At 58.3% G+C, this 11,320-nt stretch overlaps 1 protein-coding gene and 1 long non-coding RNA gene across 3 annotated transcripts; both read left to right on the top strand.

The window, feature by feature from the left end:
• The first annotated feature begins 5,788 nt into the window (after positions 1-5,788).
• On the top strand, positions 5,789-8,134 carry EMD (emerin). The gene is made up of 6 exons (XM_006751697.3): positions 5,789-6,010; positions 6,097-6,204; positions 6,375-6,452; positions 6,676-6,809; positions 7,269-7,315; positions 7,398-8,134. The coding sequence occupies exons 1-6, from the start codon at positions 5,929-5,931 to the stop codon at positions 7,729-7,731; spliced, it is 783 nt and encodes a 260-aa protein (XP_006751760.1). The 5' UTR covers positions 5,789-5,928; the 3' UTR covers positions 7,732-8,134.
• A 530-nt stretch (positions 8,135-8,664) lies between these two features.
• Positions 8,665-9,346, top strand: LOC145717756 (uncharacterized). 2 transcript variants are annotated; one of them, XR_014141151.1, is made up of 3 exons: positions 8,665-8,867; positions 8,956-9,033; positions 9,167-9,346. It is a non-coding gene; the product is annotated as an uncharacterized LOC145717756 (long non-coding RNA). The 2 variants fall into 2 exon arrangements; XR_014141150.1 differs by having other exon boundaries at positions 8,686-8,867; positions 9,132-9,346.
• The last annotated feature ends 1,974 nt before the right edge of the window (positions 9,347-11,320 follow it).

Genomic DNA, 11,320 nt, shown 5'->3' with positions numbered 1-11,320 from the left:
GCCCCGCGCCCGCCCCGCGCCCGCCCCGCGCCCGGCCCGGAGAGAAAGCCTTAATTGGTAAAATCGCCCAGGAGCCGGCGGGGAGGGGGGGGAGTGGGGGCGCGCCGTGAGCTCAAGCGCCTGGGCCGCCTGGCGACGCCGCCACCCCCCACCCCCCCACCCCCGATGAGCTCACCGCCCGGCGAGGTCCGCCGGGGGGTGGGGGTGCTCGCCTGAAGCTCCCGCGGGGTCTACGGGGCCCACATCTCAGCTCAGCGGGAAAGGCCACTCCCTCCAGGGAGCCGCCCCCAGTCGTGGCCCCCTGCATCTGCCCCAAGCCTGAGCTGGCCAGGCAAGTCGGATTCTGCCCTGTGGGGTGGCGGGGGCTGGGGGTGGGGGACGGCCAACAGGCCGTTGCAGGTGTTCCCTGAGCTTCTACCACCGGCAAGGCCACAGTGGGGCAGGGACCCGAGCCCCGCGAAGAGCAAGCATCCTGGCTGCCACCGAGTTGGTCCCCGCTCGTGCCAGGCCTGGCCTGGGAGCCCGCAGCCCAAAGATCCTGAATGCTCGGGAGCACGATTAGGTGCAGTCGCGAAGTGTGGAAGTGCGCGGTGAGGTGCAGCCACGAAGAGCCAAGGACTGGTGAACGCTCTGCCCCTGCCAGGCTCCCTCTTCCTCTTCTACAGGCCTATTTCATGGTAGCTTCAGATTCAGCTCAAATGTCACTTCCTTGGGGAAGGTCCCAGAAAGCAGTGCCATTGTAACACTTTGCCCACAACCCCCAAGGAGAACGACATTTTCTTTCCCGAGCCAGTATTGTGTGCTTGCCGGTGGGAGACGGCTCACGCAGGCAAGCACATATCGACACAAATAACAGAAAGAAACATTTCACCAAATGAAACTTTTCCTTACTACCTGAAAAGCACTCTGATATTTTTTTATTCTATTCTATTTCATTGGGGCGCCTGGCTGGCTCAGTGGGTTAAGCGACTGCCTTGGGCTCAGGTCATGATCTCAGGGTCCTGGGACTGAGTCCCGCATCTGGTTCCCTGCTCGGTGGAGAGTCTGCTTCTCCCGCTGCCTCTGTGCTCTCTCTCTCTCTCTCTCTCAGATAAATAAATAAAATCTAAATAAAATAAAATTTATTCTACTTCATTAAAAGAGAAAAAGAGGGGGGCCTGGGGGCTCAGTCGGTTGATCAACGGACTCTTGATGTTGGCTCAGGTCATGATCTCAGGTCCTGGGATGGAGCCCTGGGTTGGGCTCTGCGCTCAGCGGGGAGTCTGCTTGGGATTCTCTCTCCCTCTGCCCCTCCCCCCCACTCTCACACACGCACACTCTCTCTCTCTCTCTCAAATAAATAAATCTTTAAAAAAATAAAAAGTAAAAGAGAAAAAGAAAAGAAGGAAGGGGGGAATGAAGGCAGGAAAAGAGGGAGGGAGAAAGAAGCTGGTAGTCCCTGCTGACTGAATTTGGCTAGCCAGCCACGATGTTAACGCTGACCGCCCTCCAGGCCTCCACGCACTCACTGCTGCCTTAGCTACCTCTACTGGCAATGACCTTTCCCCCTTGACCCGCAGTGGGATCTCCTAAAAACGCCAGGGTCTCCTGCTGCTCCCTCTGGTGGGAACCGCCCCCCACCGCCCCCCCCCACACTGCTGGGGAGGGCAGTGGCTTCTCATCACTTGACAGATGAGCACGGATGAGCAGCATGGATTCAGGCCAGTGAGGTAGCTGTGCTGGAGCTCATGGCCAAGGCTGTCCTCCAAGGATGGAAACCCACCCTACCACACACATTACAATGGAAGCCAGTGCCATAGGTGGGGGTCACGAAGGAGGCTATGGCCACATGGCTGGATCCTGGGACCCCCACCTCCATTTGAATCCTTTTTACACTACCGCCTCCCTTCCCCTCCATACACAACCCAGAAAGCCAGGCAGCTCTTGATCTCTACTTCTTCCAGGCTTAGGGGAAGCAAAGGTTTGTACAGCACCCACTGTTCTCTGGTGAAGATCAAACTAAATTAGAGACCTTTTCTCCTTGTGTTGAAGGTTCTGGAAAACAACTAGAATCACCTCCATTCTTGCCACCAAGGCAGGCTGAATCTCCACCTGGCCATGCCAATAGTCTGCCCCTACCCCCTCTTGTGCACTCTCTCTCTCTCTCTCACATGAATAAACAAAATCTTAAAAAAAAAAAAAAAAAGATGAACCAATGTGTTCTAGAATTGGAACACAAGGCATTCTCTAAGACACTTTTAGTCAGCTAACCATTCACTGTTTTATATTGATTGTGACAATCTTCCACATATTAATTTTCACAATAGTCATGATCTTATGGCTTTTGTTACTCTCTGAGCAATGTTTCAAAGCATTTGAATATCACCAGGTAAAACCCAAAGGATCTTTAACATTCTTGAAAAGTTTTTTTAAAAATTTCTAAATTTATTTTTTAAAGATTTAATTTATTTGAGAGAAAGAGAGAGCATGAGCGGGGGGAGGGGCAGAGGGAGAGGGAGAAGCGGACTCCCCGCTGAACAGGGAGCCTGATGTGGGGCTCGATCCCAGGACCCTGGGATCATGACCTGAGCTGAGGGCAGACGCTTAATCGACTGAGCCACCCAGGTGCCTGTTAAGTTTTTGTTTGTTTGTTTGTTAATATTTATTTGTTTATTTGAGAGAGAGCATGAGAGGGTGGGGGAGGGGCAGAGGGAGAAGGAGAGAGAGAATCTCAAGCAGACTCCCTGTTGAGCATGGAGCCCAATTAAGGGCTCGATCCCACGACCCTGAACATGACCTGAGCTGAAATCAAGAGTCCATGAGCCACCCAGGCATGCTGAAAAGTTAAGTTTTGTATCAAACTAAAGTATTAAGAACGTTCTGATCTTAAAGAAAATGTGAACAGCTCAGTGAACAATCTTCTCCTTGGACATGGATGCTGAGAAATGTATTCGTGTTGATAGCTTTTCTTATAACTTGCAATCCTCCTGGGACTGCAAGTTACATAACGTACTGCTTCGAAGCCATTCCCATCCTTAAAAGAGAAACTGTCCTCTTCTTTTCTTTTTTTAAAATTTTATTTATTTGAGAGAGAGAATGAGAGAGAGAGCACACAAGCCGGGAGAGGGGCAGAGGAATCTGATCTGAGATTCCCCCCCGAACTTGGGGCTCCATCCCAGGATCCCAGGATCATGGTCTGAGCCAAAGGCAGACGCTTAACTGACTGAGCCACCCAGGGGCCCCGAAAGAAACCGTCTTCTTATTCTTGACTTGGAATTGGTGGCTTCCTAGTCCTTCTCACCCTGGCTGTAGTTCCAAAAAAATTCCTCTTCTTATTTACCTATGCACACCCTTCCCAGAAAGACTCCGCTGGAGGCCGAAGATTTCCCCCAACAGCCCCTGTGAGGACTCAGAACCCCCACTGGGCCACACTGTCCAGATCATTGCCCTGAGAACTAAAATCTAGCTGTGGGAATGTCCGTGACTGAATTGCTGCACTAAAGGTCCTTAACAAGTCTCCTCCCTCTCTAAGCCCCCAATTCCTCCTCTAGGTGATGGGGGTGGCACAGAGTGCCTCTTAGTTCCCATAGTCAAGGGCGTGCCTGGTTTCTGGAGGTCTGGAACAGGTCTGCACTGCAGCAGGGCTGGGCTTAGGCTACAGGTGCCCACAGGGTGGGCTCAAGGGACCATCACAGTTCAGCCTCCTGGTGCCATCCATGGTGGGACCTCCATAGGGGGGCAATGGGTGGGACATAAAAGACAGAGTGCCGAGGCAGGTGCCAGAGGAGAGGGAGTTCCTTGGGGAGAAGGCAAACCTAGAATTCCTTGACCTCATAAGGAAACAGCTTGGATCCCTACAGGGAGGGGTGGCATGGGGGAGGACTGAGCCTCTGGGACAGGGGCCAGCATTGCAGAAGAAGGCTTGGAGAGGTGCTGGGGAATCTGATCTTGCCAAAACTCAAAATTTCATGAGACAGCCTCTGAGCGCCCAGAGCCCAAATGCCATGCCCTTCCCTGCTCTGAAAGATAAGCAAGCCCCTGTTCTGCCCTGCCCAGGGCTATCCCCCTTTTACTGCCATGCACCTGTCTGGAGACTCACACACCTCCTCCTCCTATTTCAGGAGACAGAGCAGGCTTCGCCTGTAGTCTAAAACTCGGCCAGCAGCAACTCCTCTGAGGGTCTTTGTGTGTGGTCACATCAAGGCCACATCCCACCACTCCCTGTGTGGCTACCTCTTCTAGACCCCATGACCCAGAGAGAACTAACTGGTCTGTGACCCTCACCAGCTGGATCAACCAGGCTGGGTTGGACCAGAGACTTCCTCTCTTCTCCCTGTCACCAGCTGTCATCTGGTATCAGAGATAGCACCTCCTCTCTTTGTGCTCCCAGTTCTGGGCCTGCCCGGGGAGGGCCGCTTCAGTTGGACCCACACTCCATGAGTTGGCTTCATTTAGAATATGATTGTCACCTCCTTTCCAATCTCCCCAGGAACAGCTCTTTCCTGACCAAGGCCCTCAACAATTCCTAATGACAGTCCAGGCTCTTCCGCCGGCCTTGGCAGCCTCCCATGGTTCACCCACATCAGTATCCTGGACCCCTGTCCTTCGGGGCCCCCTCTGCACTGCCACGGGTCCTTGAAGCCCACCCAGACCCAAGTACTCAGAGCCTGCCAAGCCTTACTGGAACTCCTGAGCAGGCCCTCTGGGTCTGGAAGACTCCCTCTCCCGCGCCCCCTGCCAGGCTGCCTCCTGGGGCCATTGGGGGAGGCACTGCAACAGGAGAGGAAACCCCCAGCACCCCGGGTGGATGGCATGGTGGGTCAGGCACACACTCGCTGTCTGCACGCCTCACTGGGCCCTCTGCCAGTGCCCATTGGCACGCCCAGTCCCTTGCAAGACTGCTTGCTCCTGGAGTGCTGGCGGCCTCCTGGCCCAGTGCCCCATTTCCTCCCGGGTGGAGTGGGGAGGGAGGGAGGCGGTGGGGACCGGTGGGATGGCGGGCGCAGGCGGGCGCAGGTGCGCAGGCCAGGGCCGTGTAGAGCGGGAAGGCGGGCCTGGCACCGGGGGTCTGAGGCGGCTGCTTCCCTGGCATGGGGCACGCGCGCAAAGCGCTCGCTCGCGGCGGCGCCGGGCCTGGGAGCCGCGCTCTCCAAGGGCCCGCTCTTGGGGTCGGGTCCCTTCCCGCTGCGGCAGGGGCGGCCGGCCAGGGTGCGGCCGGGGAGCCCCAGGCGCAGGAGTCCGGGGGTAGGGAGAGGGCGGCGGAGGCTACTGGGGCGGCGGGGCCGGGTCGAAGCCCACGTGACTCAGGGAGCGCGAGCCACGCCCAGCGCGTCAATCCTGCGCCGCTTTCCTGTCTTGGCCGGTTTTTGCCGGTTCGAGTTGCGTAGGCCCCCTACCTCCTCCCTTCGGACCGGGACGCGCCAGTGGGTGACGCCTCGGTCGCTGGCCCCGCCCCGCTCCCACGTCCCGGCGAGCCCACGCTCGTTCCCCTCCCACGCAGGCCCAGCTCCTCTCTCAAGTCCCGCCCAAACGCGCCAGCAGGTGACGCCGCTTGGCTCGCCGCCCCCGCCCCCTTCCCGGGGCACGGAGCCCGCCCCCCCCGGCTCCAGCGGCCAGTCGGGTCTGCGCAGTTTGGGCTTCCGCGCTCGCCCCGCCCCTCTTTTGCCTCTAGCCTGTCCCGCCCGTTTGTGCCGTGTGGGCCTCGTCTGGCCCGCCCCGCCTGCTCCCACAGCCGGACCGATCTACAGGGGCCGCTCCTCGCGGCCTGGCCCCGCCCCGCACAGCGCGCGCCGTCCGCAGAGCCCGCGGCCGTGACGCGAGCGTGACGCAGGCGTGACGCGAGTGCTGCCGCTCCCGAGACGCTCGCGCTGCCCCCGCCGTGCTCTGAGGCAGCGGTAGCTCGGCCCGTGTCGCCAGGCCCGGGCCACCCCCAGGTCCCCACCGCCCGCCATGGACGACTACGCGGTCCTGTCGGACGCTGAGCTGGCCGCCGTGCTGCGCCAGTACAACATCCCGCACGGGCCTGTTGTGGGTATGCGGCGGCGAGCGGGCCCCCTCCCCGCGCTGTCCCCGGGTTCCCGGCCCGCGTCCCTGACCGCCTCGCGTCTGTCTGGCCAGGTTCCACTCGCAAGCTCTACGAAAAGAAAATCTTCGAATACGAGACCCAGAGGCGGAGGCTCTCGCCGCCGAACTCGTCCGCATCCTCTTTCTCCTATCGGTTCTCGGGTGAGGCCCCCGCCCCACAGCTCCACCTGGCCTCCCACGGGGACAGGGTTTGGGCGACGGGGAGGACGGGGTCGGGAGGGTGTGGCAGGGGCGCTGGCTGGGAGGGGCATGGGGAAAAGGGAGCGGAGCCATGGGGGCAAATGGTCCTGTCCCGCCCCCCCCCCATTCAGACTTAGATTCAGCATCCGTGGACTCGGATATGTATGATCTGCCGAAGAAAGAGGACGCCTTACTTTACCAGAGCAAGGGTAAGGCTGAGTTGGGGTGGGGTGGGCACCCTGCCACCTTTATTCCACTCCCTCAGGGACCCTGGTGTCAGGGAGAACCTGAGATCTCAATCCCCATCATTCTCAGCAGCCCTAGAGGGGAGAAACCGTGTCACAGGCTTCCCAATGGGATTCGGATTAGGGCCACTGGGCCCGGTGGGGGACACTGCTGTCCCCTTTACTACCGCTGTCTCCCCTTCCCAAGACTATAGTGATGACTACTATGAGGAGAGTTATTTGACCACCAGGACTTATGGGGAACCTGAGCCTGTGGGCACCTCCAAGGGATTCCGCCAGCCCTCAACTTCACTCGCAGATACAGACACCTTTCACCACCAGGTGAGCTGGCTGTTGAGCAGTTGGGTACAACCCATGGGGGTCATAGCTGGGTTTGGACAAACCAGGGGGCCGCTGGGTGCAAATGGTACGTCTTGTGCCTCCAGAGAGGTAGGGTGAGCAGACACCTTCCTGGTCAGGGCCCTCTTCTGGGGGGCTGTCAGAACTGTTAAAACTAGAACACGTGGGACATGCCTTGCACCCTGGTCTGGGATCTAGGTTTGACCTCTTTCTCAGAACCCTGGGGCACAAAGTAAGGTGCCGGCAGCCAGAACAGTCGTTGAGCAAGGGACACAGCCCTACAGACATAAGGCTGGGAACTCTGAGGAGTTTTGGAGGGAACAGGGTCTGGGCCTCTAAGCAATGGTCAGAATAAGCCAGCCGGGTAAGTTTGGACTGAGGGATAGGACAGGCCACACTGACCCTGCCGGCCAGTCCCCTCTCCCTGACTCTTATCTATAGGTGCGCGATGACAGTTTTTTCTCTTCTGAAGAGGAAAGCAAGGATAGGTAAGTAGCAGGAAGGGCCAGGCACCAGGGCTGATTCTGGGCCCGGGCCCTCTTGGCTCATCTGCTCTCCTCTTTGCCTAAGGGAACGCCCTGCCTATGGCCGGGACAGCGCCTACCAGAACATCGTGCACTACCGCCCTGTTTCCAACGTCTCCAGAAGCTCCCTGGGCCTGTCCTATTATCCCACATCCTCTTCCACCTCTCCCATATCCTCATCTTCAGCTTCTCCCACTTCGTGGCTCACCCGTCGTGCTATCCGGCCAGAAAAGCAGGCCGCTGGGGCTGGTCTGGGCCAGGACCGCCAGGTCCCACTCTGGGGCCAGCTGCTCCTATTCCTGGTCTTTGCTGCCTTCCTGCTCTTTGTTTACTACTCCATGCAGGCTGAGGATGGCAATCCCTTCTGGACGGAGCCCTGAGGGTCTGCCTTCATGGCCAGCTGTTCTCTCAGAAGTCCTGGCTGACTGCCTTAGTAGTGTTTGCTGGGGGAGGGGGTGGGGGCTTTTCTGTGTGTTCTAGCTTGGGAGTGCTGGGCTTGGCCCAGGTCAGTGCTTGCTCCCCCTGCCTTGTTCTGCCAGGGAGGCAGTGAGCCCAGGCCCTCCGTGGCATGGTGGGCCCGGGCAGGCCTTCCTCTGGAGTCTCCTGGTCCTGCTTGCCTCTGACCCTTAGGGCCTAGGAAGGCGAGACCCTTCTCCTGGAGAGGAGAATATGGTTGTTGTCATTGCATGCCTCCTGTCTGTTGTCACCTCGTTGGGGGGATTAACTAAGGCCACCCTGACTTTGTTTTCGTGGACACACAATAAAAAGACCATTTATTTTTAATGTGTGGGCTCTTTCTTCTGGATAGGGATCAGGCTCGCCTGGCTGGAGACCTCCAGGCCTTGGGTCTCCAGGATCGACATCTGGCTTTGTTGGTTCTCCCTTTTTGACATGCTAACCTATGGACGTGTTTGTGCTTTACTTGCAGGGTTCACTCCCTGACTTGTTACCCAAAGCTGCTATAACTACTTAGGCAAAGAACTGTGCCCCCACGGGATGTGGAGAGCCCACTTGGAAATGCGGGCGAGGGTGCATGCACAATGCTGGCTACAGCTGTTTTAATGGGGAAGAGCTGACAACCTGCCTCAGTGTCCGAGGGCAGGGGGATGGGAAGGAAATGAGGCGTGTGTTTGGTGGGGTTTCTCCTGGAAAGCTGCTTGTTGAATGGCATGGGGGAAGGTTCGCAGCACTCTGAAATGCCCCATCACTTCTGGGTCTAATCCAGTCCCTCACCTGGCTGTACCGCTTCTCTCCAGGTTTTCTGTGGGGGAAGGGGGTATTTCATAACCTGAAAAGTTTACATATATTTTTTTCAAGTAAGTGCTAAGGAAACCCAGGGTAGCAAGCCACGTGAGGCCACGCATACTGGTTCTGTTCTGCCAGCAGAGGGTGGGAAAGTACAGAGGGGCTGGACCCCACTCCAAGCACTCAGGTGGGAAGCAGAGGCTCCACGAGGACTTTCCTGACGGGAGAGGTGCTGGTGTACGTGGAGGACCCAGCCGGCCACCAGGAAGAGGTAGGGCCACCGTCAAGCAGGCGGGCAGGGCACGGCACGGCGGTGCCTCCGTTCAGAGCAGGGCCTCATGTGCTCCTTCCCGCCACAGGCAAAGGTGACTGCCAATAATGACAAGAACCGTACCTTCTCTGTCTGGTACGTCCCCGAAGTGACGGGGACTCACAAGGTGAGCCCTCAGCCCTCAGCCCGAGGGGAGGCTGGTGGGGGAGGCGGTGGCTGGAAGGCCCTGCCCCTGCCCTCACGGTCTGCCCCTCCTGGGCACAGGTCACTTCCTTGCCTCTGACCAGCTCCTTGTTCAGGTGGTAGGACTCAGCCAGACCCAGCCTCAGTTGGCACAGCACCCATGGGCTCCTGTTTATGGCTACACGGTGAGCTTGGGTCCGGGATGGACCTGGAACCCCACCTACCCCTGGCTCCTGGCCATTTTTTCCCTCCGTGCTAGTCTTTCTCTCACGTGTGTGTGTTTTCCTAAAAGGAACACGTGCATTTCGAATATACAGAAAAAAATGAAAGAAATGAATTACTTCTAATTTTCTCACCACCCCCACAGCTTCAGCCTCCCTTGTTTCCTGCAAGTCACTCCTGCCTGGCTCATCCCCCAGGGCCCAGCCACCTTTGGCATGGACGTCACCAGGCTCCCCGCCTCTGCCCCTCCCCGTGCCAGTACAAGGGCAGAGACCTGGATGTTCTGTAGGGGCCGGTGGGCATGGGCACAACACGATGCCTCATTGATGACAAAAGGGTCTGATGGGCAGATCAGTGAACCTGGGTCGGGTCACCAGTGCACCAGGACCTGAGAGAGGCACTAACTGATTCACCCAACTGATCGCCAGCTGATCCCAAATCAAGTGTGTTGAGAGGAGGGCCTGACCCTGCCTGGGCGTGCAGCTGCCCCACAAGCACTCAGTACCTGGGCAGGCCATGGGTCTGGGCAGAAAGGCAAGTGGAGCCTAGTGGACCCAACATGGGGCCTGGGGAAGTGGCAAGGTTGACATGGTGACACTCTGGAGTAGCTGGGGCAGAGCGACGGGACAGCATGAGAGGAAGGGGAGCTGAGCTTGGGGCATCCCAAGGAAGGGAGAGAGACGGTATGGCTTCTGGATGGAATGGCCCTCTATAGGCCTCTATCTGTTGCAATAAAGGGGGAGGCGAGGTGTGTTTGGCACCCACTGTGGTTTCTTGCATTAAAGAAGACAGGAAATAGTCCCACCCATGTGACATAGTCTCCCCCTTTCCATTCATTTATTCCCCAAGGACAACAATCTCCATTCGTCTCCATATGCCCCAATCCAAAGGTTGTCGATAGCTCCACGGGGCTCTGATGGAGCCCCAGGCTTCAGGGTCTCCACCTAGTGCTCTCTAGGACTCTGGGACTACCTCTCTGAAAGCTCCCACAGGCCCCCTTCCCCAAAGCAACCTAGGGCCCACTGGAGCAGCTTGGGCTCCAGCTCTCCCACTCCCAAGGGCTCAGGCCATCCTCCTTCCCCTCCCTCCCCATCGAGGGCTCCTGAGGTGCCCAGGGGCACAGCAGGGGGGGCAATAGCGGCCCTTGATCCAGTGGACAGTGGCTCTGCTGGTACCAGGGTGTCAGCCCCACTGGGGCAGAAGCCCCGGCAGCCCAAGGTAGGCTACCAGGTGTGCGGGCTCCGGCTGCCAGAGTGGGCTGAGCAGCATCCCAGGACAGGGAGGCGGAGAGGAGTGCCCTACACACTTGGCAAGGGGTAGAGTCTGGCAGCTGTGCCCCTGACATTCCCAGGGGAAGAGGAGGTCCACACAGGGCAGACCCAGGGGTGTACCTGACTTGACCCCTTGCCGCACACGAGCCAGCAGCTGCAGCTAGAGAGCATGGCTCAGGGCCGCTTGGTCCTAGCTCGGAGCAGGCCCCCTGCAAAGACTCCAGCTCAAGGGGTGCGCAGTCTGTGGCTCCAGAAAGATAAAATACCCAAGGCCTTAAGGGCCTAAAGGATAGGAAAGTGGCATTGGGTCCACACTGTTCTTTTTTTTTTTTTTTTTTTTTTATTTGAGAGAGAGAGAATGAGAGACAGAGAGCATGAGAGGGAGGAGGGTCAGAGGGAGAAGCAGACTCCCTGCCGAGCAGGGAGCCCGATGCGGGACTCGATGCGGGACTCGATGCGGGACTCGATCCCGGGACTCCAGGATCATGACCTGAGCCGAAGGCAGTCGCTTAACCAACTGAGCCACCCAGGCGCCCCAGGTCCACACTGTTCTTGAACCTGGGTCTGGCCTGCTACCCGAGGCTCCCGGTGGCCAGGCCCAGGAGACACCGTCCCACTCAAGGAAGGCAGGACACAGGTGAATAAAGTCAGGCCCGCCGCTTCCACCTACCGGGCACGCTGGCCAGGGCCCCCACGGAAGCACAGCTCCAGAGCTGAGCCGAGCCAACCAGGAGTCCCTGTCCCTCCCTGGACACCACATCGTGCCCAGGCAGCTGC

This window comes from Leptonychotes weddellii, chromosome X (genome assembly GCF_054177405.1).
Source record: "Leptonychotes weddellii isolate Sample4059 chromosome X, ASM5417740v2, whole genome shotgun sequence".
Taxonomy (NCBI): Eukaryota; Metazoa; Chordata; class Mammalia; order Carnivora; family Phocidae; genus Leptonychotes; species Leptonychotes weddellii.
This window is presented reverse-complemented; position numbering and strand designations above follow the sequence as displayed.